The sequence below is a fragment of the Cynocephalus volans genome, chromosome 4 (assembly GCF_027409185.1).
Source record: "Cynocephalus volans isolate mCynVol1 chromosome 4, mCynVol1.pri, whole genome shotgun sequence".
Taxonomy (NCBI): Eukaryota; Metazoa; Chordata; class Mammalia; order Dermoptera; family Cynocephalidae; genus Cynocephalus; species Cynocephalus volans.
In genome coordinates, this window is record NC_084463.1 from 113,776,431 (window position 1) to 113,794,690 (window position 18,260).

Consider the following 18,260-nt stretch of genomic DNA (forward strand, 5'->3'; position numbering starts at 1 on the left):
ATTAACAGTTGAACTTTATTGCTCTGTAGTTTTAATTAGACTTTCAGTCATTGAATCTTGAAATAGTCTCAGTTATAACCTACTAAGATAACCATTTAATTTATTGTGCAAACTGGAACACTTTTGAGAAAGGGGGCTTTATTCAAAATTAAGCTGGATAGAATATATACCAGGCATGTTACAGGCACACCGGGACATATGGCCACCCGATTTTATTTCTTAAGGTAAACTTTTTATTTAAATAAAACGTAAATTCAGAAAGTTCATGCATCTTAAGTAGACAGCTTGATGAATTTTTAATAAATGAGCCATCCAGATCAAGAAATAGAACATAACGAATATCCCAGAAGCCTCCTTCACATCCTCTTCTGGTCACTTCTTCCTCCCCACAAGGTAATCATTGTTCTGACTTTTAGCCATAGATGAGTTTTGCTGATTTTTGAACTTTATGTAAATGGCATCACGTAGTATACACTCTTTGTACATGGCCTCATTGGCTTAATGTTCTTTTGTGAGATCCATCATGTTGTGTATAGCGATAGTTGCTTCATTTTCATTGTTTTTAAATATTCCATTGCATGTATATACCACAGTTTATATGGTATACTGTTGAGGAACATTTGGGTAGTTTCAATTTTGGGCCAGTAGTAATAGTGCTGCTATAATCCTATTTGTTTATGTCTTTCGGTGAACATACACACTCATTTCTGTTGGGTATATAATTAGTATATAATTAGGACTAGAATTGCTAGGTCATAGGATATGTGAATGTTAATTAAGCTTTAGTAGGTAATACCACTTTTCCTAAGTATTAACACCAATCTGTACTTCTCCCACAGTAGATGAGAGTTTTGGTTACTCTGCATCCTTATCAATGCTACATGTATTATCTTTTTCATTTTAGCTATTCTGGGGGCAGTGTAAGGGGATCACATAGTGGTTTTAACTTGGAAACTAATGAAGTTGAGCCCCTTTTCATTTGCTAATTGGCCATCTGATTCCTCTTTTGTAATGCCTTTTGGATACTTTGTTTAAGCTTTGCTCGGTTTTCTATGGCTTTCTTTTCCTTATGGATGTGGAGTTCTTTACGTATTCTGGATATTAATCTGTTTTTATTATATAGATTACAAACATTTTTTATTCTGGTTTGCTTTTTCTCATTAGTAGTATCTTGGCATGAAGTTAATTTTAGTGTCGTCCTATTAATCAGTATTTTCTTTTTTGTTTAGCACTGTGTCCTAATTAAGAGATGTTTGCCTACCCAAAGGTCATGGAAATATTCTGTGTCTTCTAGAAACATAATTGTTTACTTTTCACATTTAGATCAACAGTCTATCTGGAATGGATTTCTGTGTATAGTGTGAGGTAGAGATCAAAATTTAAGTTTTTAAAATGGATATCCAATTGACTGCACCATTCTCTCCTCATCCCAATGCTGCATTCCTGTAGCTTTATAATACTTCTTGGTATAAGGTAATGTAAGTACTCCAGCTTTGTTATTCTTCATTTTTGTCTTGGCTATTCTTGGCCCTTTGTATTTCCATAAACATTTGAAAATCTCAGTTTCCATATACAATTAAAAACAGCCTCTATTTCGATTGGGATTATTTGAATCTAAGGATTGTGAGTTTACATCTTTATAGTTCCAAGTCTCCCAATCTAGGAATATAGTATGTGTCTCCATTTATTTAGGTATTGTTTAATTTCTGTCAGTGTTTTATAGGTTTCAGAATAGAGGTCTTATATATCTCTTAGATTTATTTCTAATTTTTGGTGGTTTATAAAAAAATATATTGAGGTGAAACTCACCTAATATAAGATAACCATTTGTGTTAGTCCATTTTGTGCTGCTGTAACTAAACACCTGAGACTGGGTAATTTATAAAGTACAGAAATGTATTTATCAAAATTCTGGAGGCTAGGAAGTCTAAGATCAGTCCAGGAGTTTTGGTTCTGTGGTTAGGGTTGCTGTGTGCTTTCGAGATGGCACCTTGTTGCTAAGTCCTCCAGAAAGGAGGAAAGCTATGTCCTGACATGGCAGAAGGTAGAATGGTGAGAGACGAAGCTAGCTCAATGCTTCATGAGGCCTCTTTTGTAAGGGCCTTAATTCCATTAACGAGGAAGGATCCTTCATGGCCTAATCACCTCTGAAAGGCCCCAACTCTTAATACTGTCGCACTGGCAACACCCGAATTTTGGAGAGGACATATTCAAACCCCATAGCACCATTAAAATAAACAATTCAGCAGCAGTTAGCACATTCACAGTGTTGTAACCACTTCCTCTATCCAGTTTCAAAATATTTCCATCACTCCAAAGTAAAACCCCTTAATCAGTTTCTCTCTACTCCCTAATACCTCACCTCCCCACCCCAAGACCTTGGCAACTATCAGTCTATATTCTGTCTCTATGTATTTGTCTGTTCTAGATATTTCATGTAAATGGACTCATTTGATATGTGACCTGTTGTGTCTGACTTCTTTCACTTGGTATGTTTTTGAGATTCATCCACACTGTAATATTTATCAGTACATTTTTATGGCTGAACAGTATTCCATTGTATACCACAATTTGTTTATCTGTGCATCTGTTGTTTGACATGTGGGCTTTTTGTGCTGTTTGGCTATTGTAAACAGTACTGCTATAAACCTGTGTCAACTTCAGGACCTGTTTTCAATTCTTTTGGATATATACCAGTGGAATTGCTGGGTCATATGATAAATCTGTTTAACTTTTTAAGAGATTGCCAAACTGTTTTCCACTGCTTCTCAACCAGTTTACATTTCCATCACCTGCATACTAGGAATCTAGTTCTGTTACTGTCAACAGGGTTGGCTGCCCTCTCACTCTAAACAGATGACCTAAAAGTTGATGGAAGGATTGGAAACTTTATTCAGATAACCAGCATCTGGGGGATGACCACGCTAAAATCACCCTGCCTTCTGATGCCAGTCCTGGGATCTATAAAGGGGAAGAGGCAGGAAGGTGAGGTAAGGGTTTTGTCCTGCAGGCAAAGGGGGAGGCTGGTCATGGGATCAGCAGAGGGTCTCAGTCAGATGTCAGGGTCCAATGATGGACTGGGTGCTTTGGCATCATGGAGTCTGCAGTTAGTGGACTGGTCAGCTTCAAACTCTTGATGTTATCTTGGGGTTGGAGTCCTTATCTCTTAGGGAGAGATCAAAGACAGTAACCTGAGTAAGGCATTGCTGGAACATAAAAATACCTGCCTCTAACTAATGTGGGTGCAGTTTTCCTTTAATAAAAAAGTCAAGTTAATAATTAGCTAGGGTGTTTTGCCTTTCTCTCGAAATTCCTTCGTTTGTTGTTGATTAGGAAAGGTAAGAAAAACTTAATATCAATTCTTAATTTTAGATTCATAACATCTAAAGTAAACCAACATAGGAGTGTAATGGGAGATATGTTGCTTTGCCTCCCACAGATTTGTCACCCCTTTTTCCCTGGGTGATGGAGCTGCCAAAAATTACTCAAAGCTCATCTCTTCTGAGCAGTGAGAAGCCCCGGAAAGGGGTTAATCTCCCAGAACCCTCAAGAGTGAGGCATTCCTTCCATTTGGGAAATTAACCACGAATTGGGGTTCTCTTTCTGCATTTATTCTCCAGACCAGGAAGTTCCAGGAAGAGAACATAGGTGGGGATTTTGCTAAGTACAGTTTAACAAGTTTAACAATAGAAGCTGGTAACATTCAGTAAGGTGACATTCTATAATGCAATTAAATTGATCCACTAAAAACTTGATTTCAGCAAACATTCTCTTCTTACAGCAATTTCCCAGTATCTTTACATATCAATCAGTAACCTGTCTGTCTTTGAGCCAGCAACCTTGCTGTGTTACAATTCTTTATCTTACATCAGAGACTATAGCCTGGGGAAAATTTCCTGTCCTTTGCAAGGTCAATATTTGAAACTGCAAGGCTTTGGAAAACCAGGCTCTGTGAAGTACATTTGTTTTATGCATACTTCACAGAGATAAATAGAAATAAACTTCTGAGAAGGATCCTTTTGGGGCATGATTTTATCACCAGGCATTGTCAGCCTTATGGTCAGCTTCTCAATTCCTCTGTTAATCTCAAGGAATTGATGATCATCAGTTTCTAAGTTAATGGTTAACTGAAATCTTCTGCTTGGTCTTATGGCTGTTCTCTGGCTAAAGTCCCTTTCAACTGTGACTGTCAATCATTGTATCCATTTCTATGGATAATGGGCAAAGACTATTATCTGGTTACTTCTTGTTGGAATGGGCATTTTTGAAGGGTTAATCTGTAATGGAATTTCATGACTTGGTAGGAGAGATACTCTTTAGTTCCTTTCTTCATCTTGGGGTATTAAGAGGTAGCTGTCTGTCCTCAGTTTTTGATCTCCTCCTGCGTAGTTTTCTCCTTTTGTAGCACTTGTATCGAATTTATATGAACAAAAGAACAAGAAACATGATTATTGCAAACAAGAGACATATATATAAAGTCAGTGGGTAATAAACTTCCTAATCATCCAAAACACCCTCTGCAGGCATTGTTGTATTCTTTTATTAGGCTCAGGATATGTTTTCCTTCCTCAGCTACTGTCATCTGAACCTTATGGTAAAACTTATTGGAGGTTTATAAGACTTTTTCTAAGTCGATATCTAAAAGTCTTAGTTCCTCTTCTGGCTGTTTGGTTTCCATGGGAATGACATCTTGAGGAGGGTATAAATTGGTGTCAAGGAACAACTGTCTTCATTATCTAAGTTGTCATAGGACTTGTTTACAGTGGGCAAACTTATTCTGCCAGTGACCTTGGTTGTACACCAGATACCAGTTTCTGTGATGGGAAAAGAAGTTTTTTTACTAGAGAAATCAAATAGCTTTTCTGTGGTATTGTATTGACCCTCCCAACAAAAATGTCCTTTTCCTGTATATCAGATGTTGTGGCTTATAGGAGTTGATACTAAAGGACATACTTGGGAGAAATCAGAGTTCCAAATATTTTGAGGGCAGAGTCATTGTCCCCTCCTATTTACACAGAGAGGGAAATAGGATGCTGTGTGTTTGAATTGGTTAGACTAGCCCAACAGCTTCCCATAGGAAGGACTCTGGTGTGGTTGACAGTGGTCCCAATGCCTGCTAATTGGACCACCGAGTACCTCTGGGTTTTATTCAGTCTAGGCACCTGGGCTTTAAGGACACAGTACCTAAGGTCACATTTACCATCCAGGAATTTCCATAAGGTGGGGGGTGGGGGGGCAGTCGTCGTCCTCCCAAAGGTGTTTAGATTGGATGTCGGCTCTGAGCATGGTGCGTCGTTGTCTCATAACTTTCTCAGATTCCATTTGTATCAGTATGGTCGTTAGTCCCTGTTGCGGTAGAGTGTGAGTGTGTTCCCATCTCTGAGTTTCAAAATAAGACTGTAGGATTTATTTTTTTGTTTTTTGTTTTTAAGCATTTGATAAGGGCCTCCTTATCCTTTTGTGCGGTTTCCTAGCCTTTTCCCTTTTCTTGGGATAACATCCCTTCTATATGTCCTATATTGGATAAGGAGGCCCTTTCTAGGTAATGCCTTTCTTCAGTGACAGCACATTCTGCCTGTCCCATAATGCCTAGTACTGTTCCCATTCCCCATAGATCTCTTTTTAGTCTCCATGGGGCCCAATTCTGGTGTACCCACCATGAGTGTTGCTGACAAATTACATTAATAGCCTCAGGGCAATTGGGATGTATAGTGTTAACCCAGAATCTCTGGGTATCCCAAACCATTGTCAAGTGGATGGACATCACTCCCAAGTAGGCTTTTGTCTGGGTGTTCCATAAACCCTCCCATAGTCAACTGGTCTAATGGTCGAGCTTGTACTGTCTGGTATCTCTGCCCACCATTTTATGTCTATAAACCGATTCTTGAGAGTTTTATTATTCTGGGCCACGGGCATCCATCTACAACCCCAAGGTTGACGAGTTTCTGAGCACTTTACGTTGTGGCAGTTTACGCATGAAGCTGCTATCCTTTTCCCGTTGTACCCAGGCAAAGTTCCAAGCCTCTCTCATCATCAGTTTCTATAGTGCCACAATGCTCTTTCTGATTAGAATTCTCTAATAGTCTACTAGTGTTACTGTTGGGCAAATACTCTTGCAACAAGTCATATTTTGTTCGGCTTTTGAAGTAAAGGTATCCCAGAAAAGGATTTGCTTTGGTTAAATATAAAGTTGAGCTGTTCCACCTGGTACCTTTCTTTATATAGCTATCGAGATCATGACATATGATGTATGCATGTCTCACAAGATGATCTGTAAGATTAGCAGTTTCCCAGAAATGTTCTTCATGTTTAAAAATCAGAAGAGGGGGTGTCAAACAGATAGAAAGGACCATGGGGATTAAGTAAAAAGTAGAAGCATCTTCCATTGGTTATATAAAATAAAAAGAACAACTTTTTTTACTTTCCTGAACAGGTATTTTAGGTCCTCTACTGAATTACAACTCCACTGAGGTTTCGAACTGTTTCTGAATTCTCCTCAGTAAGGAGCCCTTTTGAAAGACTCACGTGTGATGAATCCAGGGTTTTATACCTGAAAGCTTTATGGCACAATGGGTTGTTAATAAAACATCATAGGGCCCTCTACATTTTTCTGTGATCAGAACCCTGTTGATCAGGACCATGTTCCTTCCAAGATTTAAGTAACACCTTATCCCCTGGTGAAAAGGGATGCAGTGAGTCATTAGGAGGATAAGTGCACCTGGAAAGAGCAAAGTGATGAATTGACAGCATTTCATGTAATTGTTTTACATACTGTTTCACTTGAATCTCATTTTCTAATTCAGGATTACTTAGGCTTAACCTAGGTTGGAAGGGTCTCCCATATACAATTTCAAAAGGACTCAATTTGAGTTTGTTTCTAGGTGCTATTTGAATACAGAGCAGGGCAAGGGGCAGTGCCTTATCCCAGGTTAGGTGAGTCTTTTGGCAGAGTTTGGCTTAAGTCTTTTTTAAAGTATTCATCTTTATGGTTTTTCCAGTGGATTGTGGCTCCAGGACGTTGGGGAGCTTCCAGGTGACCCTTAAAATTTTACTTATTGCTTGCATTACTTCAGCCACAAAGGCAAGTCCATTATCTCTGTATTGAAGCTGGCATCCCAAATCTTGGACTTATTTCAAATGTTTTTATCACCTCAGTTGCCATTTCACTTTGGGTGGGAAAGGCTTCTACCCATCTTGAGAAAGTGTCTATCATTACCAACAAATATCTGTAATTCCCAGTGGCCCTGGGGATCTGAGTGAAGTCTGTTTGTCAGTCTTCAAATGGACAAATTCCTTTATATTGCATGCCTTGTTGCATCAGATGTTCGTCTGTTTTAGGCTTGTTTCAAGTACGTATTTGGCATCCCCTGGTCACTTGCTGAATAACTTCCTCATATGAGGACCTTTAAGTCAGGACCATAGCCATTCTATCAGGGCATCATGATCATAATGAGTCCTCTTGTGTAGGTGTTTAACAATTGGATATATGAATGCTTTAGGGAGCAAAATTGTGCCTGTTTCATTTGTTTTCCATTTGTTTGAGGGATCCTCACCTGTGAAACCCCATTCTCGGGCCCTTTTCTGATCTTTGATGGTGTATTGAGGTGCAAAGCTGGTGAGGTCTGTGTTTGGGATTAAATCCCCCACTAAGGGGGGCTGTTTGGCTGCTGCTTTGGATGCTTTATCAGCAGCCTGGTTCCCTAGAGTTACCACAGAATTTTCTTTTTGATGTCCAGGGCAGTGCATGACTAGCTACTTCTGCAGGTAACATAACCAGCAGTTAAAGTGCTAGTATTTCATTAGGGTATTTCACATCTTTATTCCCAGAAGTTAGCAGTCCTCTTTCCTTCCAAATAGCCCCATGTGCATGCAAAATCATAAAGGCATACCTAGAATCAGTGTAAATGTTGGCTTTTTTATCTTGAGATAACTCCAGAGCTCAGATGAGTCTAGCCAGTTTGACCTTTTAGGCTGAAGTCCCTGTGGGGAGGGGAAAGGCCTCTATCACCTGATTCATGGTGACAACGGGATAGCCTGCACAGTGTTGTCCTTCTTCCATGAAGCTGCTGCTGTTGATTTATAGCTCCCAATCAGGATCCATCAGTGGCTCATTGGCCAGGTTTGGTCTACTGGAGTAAACCAAATCTAACACCTCAACACACTGATGCTGTGAAGACAGCTCATCAGAAGAAGGCAGTAAGGTTGTTGGATTCAAAGTGGTGGTAAATTGTAGGCTAGCATTAGGATTATTGAGCAGGATGGCTTGATATTTCCCCATCCTCCCTGCTGTTAGCCAATATCCTCCCTTCTGTTCTAGGAGGGTGAGCACTTGATGAGAGGCACATAAATGGCATTCACCTGTCCCAAAGTAAATTTCTCAGCTTCCTGCAGTATGTCACAAGTTGCAGCCACTGCTTGTAAACATGGGGGCCATCCTTTGGTACTCTGATCTAATTGTTTGGAAAAGTAAACAATACGTTGTAGGATGTTGCCTACTGTTTGGATAATAACTCCTAACACCAATCCTAGTCTCTCATGCACATATAATTTGAAAGGCTTTCTAGGGCTTGGAAGGCCTAGGGCTTGAGCCAGCTATAATTTTTTCTTAAGCAACTCAAAGGCTTGTTGACATTCTAAAGTCTACTTTAGAAGTTCAGAGTCCAGTCCTTTTAAGGCCTCATATAGGCGCCTTACTATAACTCCATAGTTGGGAATCCAGATACAGCAAAATCCAGCCATGCCCCCAAACCCTTGCAATTGGCATTGGGTATTAGGAGTCCCAATGGCCCTAATGGCCTGTTTTTCTCTCATTTAGAAGGCTCCTTTGTGCTTTTTGTACCTGCAACCCATAATAGGTGACCTTTTCCTTGCAAATTTGAGCCTTCTGAAAGGATATCTTGTAGCCACATTTGACAGGGTGATTCAGCACCTCTAGTATTTTTTAAATGCTTCTCGTAACTGGGCCTGGCTATCAGTATATCACCCACGTATTGTAGTAGAATCCCTTTATTAAGTTGTAAGGGCCCCAAGTCATGAGCCAGTGCCTCAACAAAGTGGGAGGATTCTTAAAACTTTGTGGTAACACAGTCCAACAATACTGAAAAAAATGTCTTCGTCTTTTGATCTTGCCATTTAAAGCAAATAGTTGTTGGGCCTTTTCATCTATAGGGATACAGAAAAAGGCATCCTCCAGGTCTAGTACTGAAAACCACATGCAATTTCCAGGAATTGTGGTCAATAAAGTGTGTGGATTGGGAGCAGTGGAGTGAGTATCTTGTACTGTTTCATTAATGGCCCTGAGGTCTTGTACAAAGTGATATTCTCCTGTATGTGATTTCTTTACTGGTAATGTTAGAGGGTTGTAAGGAGATTGGCAAGGCCTAATTAATTAGTCCATACTTTAAAAATTTCTGTAGGACTGTTTGAATCCCCTCTAAAGCTTCTTTCCTTAATGGACACTGTTTCTTTCTTGGTAGGGGTGCCCTAGGCTTCAGTTCAATTGACAGGGGTGGGACATTGACTGCTTAGCCTGGGACCCCTTCTGTCTAGACCTGTGTACTCACTTTCTTGTAGATTTCAGGTGGAAATGAATCTATGGACTGATCTTTGGGTTGAGCAAGTAGCATGTGAAGTGGTAGAGCTTATGCAGGAGGCACATTTAGTAGAAGCCGTTTATCTTCAGGGGAAAAAAAGTTACTTGAGAGTTTAATGTGCAAAGTAAATCATGACCCAGCAAAGGAATTGGACACTCAGGCAGGTACAAGAAGCTGTGTTAAGGTTCTGTCCCTTAGATGGCACTTACAAGGTTGCAGAACCTTTTGTTGGGGTTTGCCAGTCACTTCTGTTATAGGCATGGATCACTTAGAATCTTTTGCCAATCTAGTGTTTAACACTGACTACATCACCCCCATGTCAATTAGAAAATCTACTAGTTGATTCCCCACTGTCAGTTGTTCCTGGGGCTCCTGTGAGGAAAAAGTGATTGGTTTGTTTAGATCAGGGGGAGCCCTTAGGTCTCTTTATTCCTCATCTGAGTCTCCTTGTTCCACCATTTGCTTTTGTATCCTTCACTTCTGTTTATTTTCTTTTCCTTTCTCTAACATCAGGCAATTGCATGTCCAGTGTCCAGTTTCCTTACAGTATGTGCATTGATTGTCCCTCCACCCCCCAAAAAACTTTTCCTTGGGTCCCTCTTTTCCTCTCCCTTCTTATAACCTGCTACAGAAAGATAGTAGCTTGTCTAGTTTTTCTTGTCTCTCAAGCATTATAAACTTTGAAAGCAATATCCACTAGCAATGAGGGGCTCATACCAACAGTGCCATCTAGCATCTTCATTTTCTTTCTAATGTCAGGGACACTGTGTCCAATAAATGTTAAATTGACCATCCTCAAATTTTCTGGGGCCTTCAGGTCCACTATAGGCTTGATACACTTGTTCCAAAAACTGTGCTGGGTTTTCATTAGCCTCTTGACACAACTCCTAGGTTTTGTTTGGACTTAGTAACTTTGATACTCCTTTCTTTAAGCAAGCTAAAATGCATTGGTGAAAATGCGTCAACCTCAGCATTCTCCTGTTGTTGCAATCCCAGTTAGGGTCTACCAATGGCATAGTGGTTGGCGGATCAGGGGTCCCATTAGGATCCTCCTGATGTGTTTGCTGGGCCTCCCCAGTACAGTAGTTCACTGACCAGTCTCCTTTCATTAGCTGTTAACAACATATTCATTAGGGACTGGATATCGGCCCACATGGGGCAGTGGGTATTGAACACGCTCGTCAACAGCTTTGTCATTTTCTGTGGATCCTCCAGACGATTTGAATTTTTCCAGTTCATCAGATCTCATGTTGAAAATGGTGTATAAATCCAAAAATTGTCAGCAGGTTGCCCATGGGCCTTTAGTCTCCCTGTGGGGGACTGTCTTAAAGGGAATTGTCCTGTTCCATATGAGCCCACACCTGGGCCACATTTGTTCCCTGGTGGGTCTTGGAAGGAGAGACCATTCCAGCCTCCTGATTGTAAGTCGGGGGACCACTGCATCAAGGCACCTCTGTATCCTCATCTCTGACAATGGCACATACAGAGGAACATCGGGGTCTGCTGGTCCCAGAGGTGTGGGATCAATTGTGGCAGGAGGGGGATCCAGGCTGGATTTTAAGGTTTCTAATAAATGCTCATTTTCAATTTCCCTTTCCTCTGGATTTTCTTGCTCTAAAACTGGTTTCTGAGATTTCTGAGGCTCTTAACCAACCTTTCTTTGGACCATGAGTTTAGTCCCTTCCCTGTTAGCACCCTGATTGTGGAGAAGCATAAAGGCTTGGACATAAGAGATCTCATCCCATTTTCCAGATCTCTGACAAAATAGTTCTAATTGTAAAATGGTATAGTAGTTCAGAGACCCATTTGAGGGCCAACATTCCTTTAAGTCTAACACGTACATTGGCCATGCAATGTTGCAATAATATACCATCTTTTTCCTAGTCATGGGAGTGCAGCTGTATTCACCCTATTTAGTGGTTATATGCCCAAGGGGACTCTGAGAGAGAACTGACACAGCACCTCCCATATCTATTCCCCCACACCTTAGATCTTTTGTTGCAAATCTGGTGCCCATTTCCAACCAGCGGGATCTTGTGATTAGCTGGGATACAAATACCTCTGGGTTTTACCCAATTCAAATTCTGTATGTGGAAAGCCTGAAACCAATGCCAAACACTAGTGGGAGAAGAAGGGGTTTGACAGAAGAAGGGTTTCAGTAATAGTCATCATGAGACGGGAAATGGGCAACTAACTGTAACTCAGTTTACGGGACTATTAAAAAAAGTTTTGTCTCAGAGAATTGGTCTCTACCTCATATCAAAGGCTCCACAACTAAGAAGGCACGAGTTTCATTGGCGCAGCTGTCAAGCGGACAAGCTCCTGTTGTATATATGCCGTTAATAACTCAAACTGTTGATTATCAGTGTCTAAGTTAATGGTTAACTGAAATTTTCTGCTTGAGTCTTAGTTATCCCAAAGATGGTCATTCTCTGGCTAATGTCCCTTTGAATTTCTCTACATCTTTTTGCCAACAATTGTTATTTTCTGTAATTTTTTATGTTTTTGATGGTATTATAAGTGGTATAATTTTGGGTTCTTAAAGTTTATTTTTTGTTTGTTCCTGATGCATAGAAATACAGTTTTCTTTTTCCGTGTAAACTGGTATCCAGTGACCTTGTTTAAGTTCACAGGGTAATTCTAATAGCTTATTTATTTATTCATTGGATTTTCTACAAACACCTTAATTTCTAATTTTCAAATGCTTTCATATTCTTTATTCAACTTTTCATAATAGTTTTTATTTTATGGGTGCAATATTCTAGTGAATGGCTTGGAGAATATAAGATTTAAATTTTGCTTAAATTTTTTTTTAATCTTAGTTTCTTTTGTAGTTGGTTCTATTGCTTTTCATTTTGGTCCTTCATAATTTTGCAGGCACTTCTTAAATATTTGGTGATCCATGGTTATTTATTCATGTTTAAGAAGGACTATGGTGGTTAATTTTGGTAGCTGGTATTGGCTTCCTCTGAGTTTTTTGAGGTCTGTTTTTCGAAAAGAGCTTTTTCCCAGTTGGGATTCCTGATTGAGAGTTCTGAGTGAATTTGCTTCAAGGGACTAGCTGCAGAGATAGAGTCTGAGGACCTAAAATTTATTCTGGGAGTTGAGTGCTATATAGCCTTTTTTGTTTTGGTGGTTTTTGTTTCCTCTCTCCTGATCCTCTGTCTCCACCACCTCCACTTGTGGGTGTTTGAGCAACCTCAGGCTCAGCCCTACTTCTTTTTTGTCCCTAGCACCCTGCTGGATGCTCTTCTTAAGCAGATCTGTATAATAACCCTGGGAACCAAAGTTTATACAGTAGTAAACTGTCATGAGTGGCTCTGCTGTTCTGTGACCAATCTTTTAATTACTTCGATTTCCTTATGCTTTATTCCAGTTTCTTGATCCTGAGCTTGGCATTTTCTTCCAGGTTCTATTTAGGGGGTTGGTAAAGACAGCTCTTGCCTCCTTACAGTCCTTTACTATGCTCGTTTTGCTTGGGTTGCTGTTTCTTTCAGTGGCTTCTCTATCAATTCAATCTTATCTGTTTCTTGTAGAAATTTTTCTACTTTTTTCTTCCTTCCCTTTTATTTTGGCTTGTTAATGGAAATTTATTTTTTAATTATGAAAAATTTGGACATAAAACACATGTATCTACTCCCCAGCTTAAGTAAAACAAAAATACAATTGAAGCTCCTTATTCTCTTCTTTGCATTGCAATCCCTCTCATTCATCTATTATATTTTTATCCTCTGTGGGTGCATTTCTAAACAAAATAGCATTGTTCTGGATGTGTTTGAGCTTTATGTAGTCACATACTATCCTTTTTTTTTTTTTTTTTTAATTCATCATGGTTCTTTTGTTTGTTAGTTCTCTTAGTATATCTTTTCTGCTGTTACAGTGGTATGTGGATAGGGAGGATTGCTCAGCCCATGTATTTCTTACTATGACTTTTTAAAAAGGGATATTTAAGCACCTTTAGGATATATTATCACTAATAGACATGCAAGAGAAAGGACTTGGTATTACCTCTTCTTATTTCAACTGGTGATGATAGGTGAATATGACACCTAGCAATGTTATACAAGCTAGGCAATTGAGTCTTGTTGCTGACCTCTATTTGGTGTTATAAATCCCTTTGGAGATAGAGAAACACCATTCAGTTGTGTTTAAGGTTTAACTGAGGTTGGATGAAGATTTGGGCTCTTATTGCTGGAAGGAATTTTTTTGAGATCGGTTACTACAAACTATACTTAAGAAATTCAGGCCCAGAGAAGGTGAGTGACTTGTCTGAGGTGATTCTGGGGAAAAGTACAGGGTCAAAATAAGCTGCAGTTTGTTCTTCTTTCCACTTTACTACAATTAACCTCAGGTTAGAGTCCTCTCTTGTTAATGTTCACTTTTGATATTTGTCTGTTCTTTAAAATATTTATTTGAATACCAAAAGATTTTTAGTACATAAGAATGAACAGAAATCCTTGAAGTAATGCTTATTTGCCATGTTTTTCTTAGGGTCAAAATGGTTTCAATACCAGAATACTATGAAGGCAAGAATGTCCTCCTCACAGGAGCTACTGGTTTCCTAGGGAAGGTGCTTCTGGAAAAATTGCTGAGGTCTTGTCCTAAGGTGAATTCAGTGTATGTTTTGGTGAGGCAGAAAGCTGGACAGACACCCCAAGAGCGAGTGGAAGAAGTCCTTAGTGGCAAGGTAAGTGTGAAAAATGAAGGGGAGAAAAAAGTGTGTACTTGTGTATATAATTATTATACTCATCAATAGCTTAGTGTATCTTTTCAGTATCCTGAAAAAAATTAGTAGAAAAAAAATCTAGTAAGGTACTATAGTATGGCAATAAACTGAGTCAGCAGGAGATAAAACTTTCTTCTGTGATGGGCAAAATTATATAACAGTTCTAAATTACCATTATGGTAGATATTTAAAGTATGTTTTTACAACATTTGAGGTAGGTTGTTTGTAATTAGTACATATTTTAAAGTCTTCAAATAATAATAATTAGTAGGTAGTTTTGATCTACCTACTGTGCTGTGATTCACTTTGCTTTGATAACACTTTAGAATTTATAAGCACCAGTTGCTCCCTACAACAGTATTAGGAGGTAGAGAAGTCACACATTCCCATTTGACAGATGACAGAGGGGTGATATAGAATACAAGAATATGTCATACGTTTTGAACCTTTAGAAAAGTATTACTAAGAACAAATGGAACTGAACTGGAGTAAAATTATTTCACAATCATAAGCTTGTGAATTCTCTTAAAATGAATGAATTTATCAGAAATTTATTGTTAGTTTCACCTGGGAAACTGTAAGCTCAATTTCGGTACACTTAGGGAATCACTTTGCAGGCATCTCAAAAAAGAATCTCAATTATAGCATTTATTTTGGAATGATAACAACTCATTTGAGTATCTGAATTCTCATAGGCATGTTAAAAAAAGAAAACCCAAAACTGTAGCAGACCTCTCCAGCAGCTAATCAGACTTTTTGCTTTGAATGATTTCATATACCTTTATGATAGTTCTTTGGATTGGAACTAATTGTCATATCACATTAGCTTTTCCTTGACACAATGCAACAGGTAACTCCTCATTATGTTTCTATTATTTTTTTAACCCTGGGATGTAAGATTTTGTCTCAGAAATTTAGAAATTATTCTTATACATTTTAATTACTTAAATTAGTCTACATTAGTCTCTCTTAATCATTTTTTTCTTTCTGACTCTTTGCTGAACCCTTTTGGAATCTTTTGCTTCCCTTAAAACCTATGAGAAAGGAGTCATCAAGGAGTCTTGTTCTAAGCAAAAGTGCCTTGAACATAAGCCTTATTCTAAGCAAAAATGCCTGCAGGTGTGTTTTGTTGCTATTTCTGCCATTTGTTTACTCATCTTTGCATTTTATCATAAACCACTTGTAACTGATATGTTTTAATCCCTCTCCTAATATCCCCTCCCCGCAGTGATGGGTCATTTATTCTTTCTTTCTTATGTATGTATGTATGTATTTATTCATTCATTTATTTTACTTTAATTAATTAATTAATTAATTATTTCAGAGAACATTTATTGTGCCTACTTAGTCCTGGGTGTTTGACTTGATGTATAGGGGGTTTTATTCATGGATAAATAAGAGAGTTCTTGCCTTCTAGAGAGCTTTTAAGAGGGAGGAGAGAAGGAAGAGAGGATATAGAGATGTCAAGAGGAGACTGGATAGAAGCAGTTATTGCACTTGATGTCTTAGTTGGAATTGAGGGCCTAATTAAAATAAAAAAGGTTTGGATATCTCCTCTGGGGTCTCCAGGGCAGTGCTTCTAAAATTTCCTCCACAGTGAGTTGAATTTGTAAAGAAAAGAAATATTTTCTATTTAAAACCCGAAATGTCATTGAACTTTTATGATTTAGCCTAACCGTATAGCCATTATTTTCAATGTAAATAAATGCTTTGTCCCCAAATATTTAATTAAAATCGATACTGTATAAAATTATGTCATTTTATCTTGTGCTTTCAGTTCCCTCCTGGCACATCCCTCTGCTTAATCCTAGGTCCACTTATTCTCCATTATGTATACATAGCATTGCTGGTGATTCCATAAAAATGAATTATTTTTATGTCAAGTAGCAATGAATGTAAACTTGAAGTTATTAAGACCCTTTAGGTAAGACCTGCTATGATTTTGAAATGGGAATAAAGAACATAGGCAAAGAGCATATTCCATAGTGGGACATTGATTTAGAGCAGGGTTGTTCAACTTTAGCACCATTGACATTTTGGGTTGAATATTTTTTTGTTGTAGGGCACTGGCCTATGCATGTTTTTTGTCCTACCCCACTAGGTGCTAGTAGTATTCTTCCCTCCCCTTCCCAGTTGTGACAACCAAAAGTGTTTCTGTACATTGCCCAATATTGACTAGGAACCAAAATCACCCCTGGTTGAGAACCACTGACTTGTGGGAATGTCTTAGAGGAAAGAAACTCCATTGGATGGTGAGAACTGAATTAAAATAGATGATGATGAAGTAAATTCTGGAAAGGGAATAAAGGATATTAAAAAGACATTAGTGAACTTATTATAGCAACTAATTAGGGCTGGTTTAAAAGCACTGGAATAGATGGTATTGAATAAAGAGATGATGGTTAGAGAAGGGAAGACAATCACATTTGAGATCTAGTGGTATAGATATCTATTATGAAGGGGAATTAAAAGTCATGAGCAATCAGGACAAAGAAGTGTGAATTCAAGGTGTTAAAAAGTACTTTCCTTGTTATTCCTTAGGTTCCTTTTTCTCTCCTTGCCCCTTAAATATAGATATTCTTCAGGTTTTTCTCCTAAGCCTTTATATCTTCTTATTAGGTCCAGCGAGGAGGTTGTTCAGAACCCTCTGTTTTATGAGATGAGTTGTTATGTTTTAAATTAGATTTGGAAATAGCTTCGTATAGTTTGATCTTGGGTGCTCACCACTGCTGCTGCATAGGTGATCTCTTCTACTCCCAGGGCTTCAGTTACTACTTGTGTGTGGTTAGTAAAACCTTTATTGGTAGTCTGACTTTCTCTCCCCTGAACTACAGACCCACAAAGCCAACCATCTCTACTACATGTCTTTGGGGATGTCATGTAGGCATTTAAGTGTACTTAACATGCACAAGACTGAACTTATATCTCTAAACCTGTACTACTTTCTCTTCCAGTGTTGTCAATCTAATGAATTTATTCACTTAACAAATATTTATCATGTCTATATCTTGCCAGGCACTGTGCTATCTAGTACCTGTGTGCTGAGCAAAACAGAGGTGGCCCTGCCCTCATTCCTTATCCCTTAAATCCAGTCATTGGCCAAGTCCTGTTGTGTTACCTCCTAAATCTCTCTAAAATGTGTCTGTCTTTTCATCTTCATTATCATTACATTGGTTCAAATCACACAGTTTCTTGCTATGGTAACTGCTGGAGTCCTAAAACTCATTACTGCCAGAGGGCTCTGTAAAATCATAAACATGCTTTTGTATCACCTCCTTGCTTAAAATCCATTGATAGCTCACCATTGCTCCCAGATGAAGCTCACCTATGTGATGTGGCTTACAAGACACAGTTATCTGGCCCTGCTTATCTCCATACAACTCTGGCCACTTTTCCCTTCTTACTCTGTGTTCCAGGATTACTGAATTATTTTTAGTTGACCATACATACGCTTTCTCACCTCTAGGGGATTATACGTGGTACCTGCTCTGCCTGGAACACTATTTTTCTGCTTTGTAATCTCAGGGCATTCCCCCCCTCACTTCTGTCCCCAACACACACACACACAAACACATGTACACACGCACACACACGAGTTTACTTCAAAAAGTTTGTGGAAAAATAGAATTAAAAGATATACAAATCTTTCCATGAACTTTTTGAAGACCCCTCATATATTCTATGTATCTTTCAAGTGTCAGCTTAAATGTCATTTCCTCCGAGAAGCTGTCTCTGGTCTTTTCAAACTTGGTTAATTATTTCTCCTCTATAGTTTCATAACACTGTACTGTTACTCCTCTTTTATTACTTATAACACCATATTTTAATTGTTCATTTACTTGTCTAGTTTTTACTATTAGACTCTAATCAACTTGAGGTAAAGGCCATTTCCTTGTTTTCTCGGTGTCTAGGAGGTGCCTGGCTCATATGAAATTCTTAGT

The 18,260-nt window shown here is 38.7% G+C and overlaps 1 protein-coding gene across 7 annotated transcripts in view; it reads left to right on the forward strand.

Annotated features, from left to right (window-relative positions):
- The window catches only part of FAR1 (fatty acyl-CoA reductase 1), a 105,029-nt gene that overhangs the window by 25,372 nt on the left and 61,397 nt on the right, over positions 1–18,260 (forward strand). For 6 of the 7 annotated variants that reach the window (XM_063094362.1, XM_063094363.1, XM_063094364.1 and 3 more), the window contains exon 3: positions 14,085–14,280. The exons of the other annotated variant lie outside the window; for it this stretch is intronic. In XM_063094362.1, the coding sequence (XP_062950432.1) occupies positions 14,092–14,280 (189 nt within the window). In that variant the 5' untranslated portion in view covers positions 14,085–14,091. The remainder of the gene's footprint in view (positions 1–14,084; positions 14,281–18,260) is intronic. 7 annotated transcript variants of the gene reach the window in all.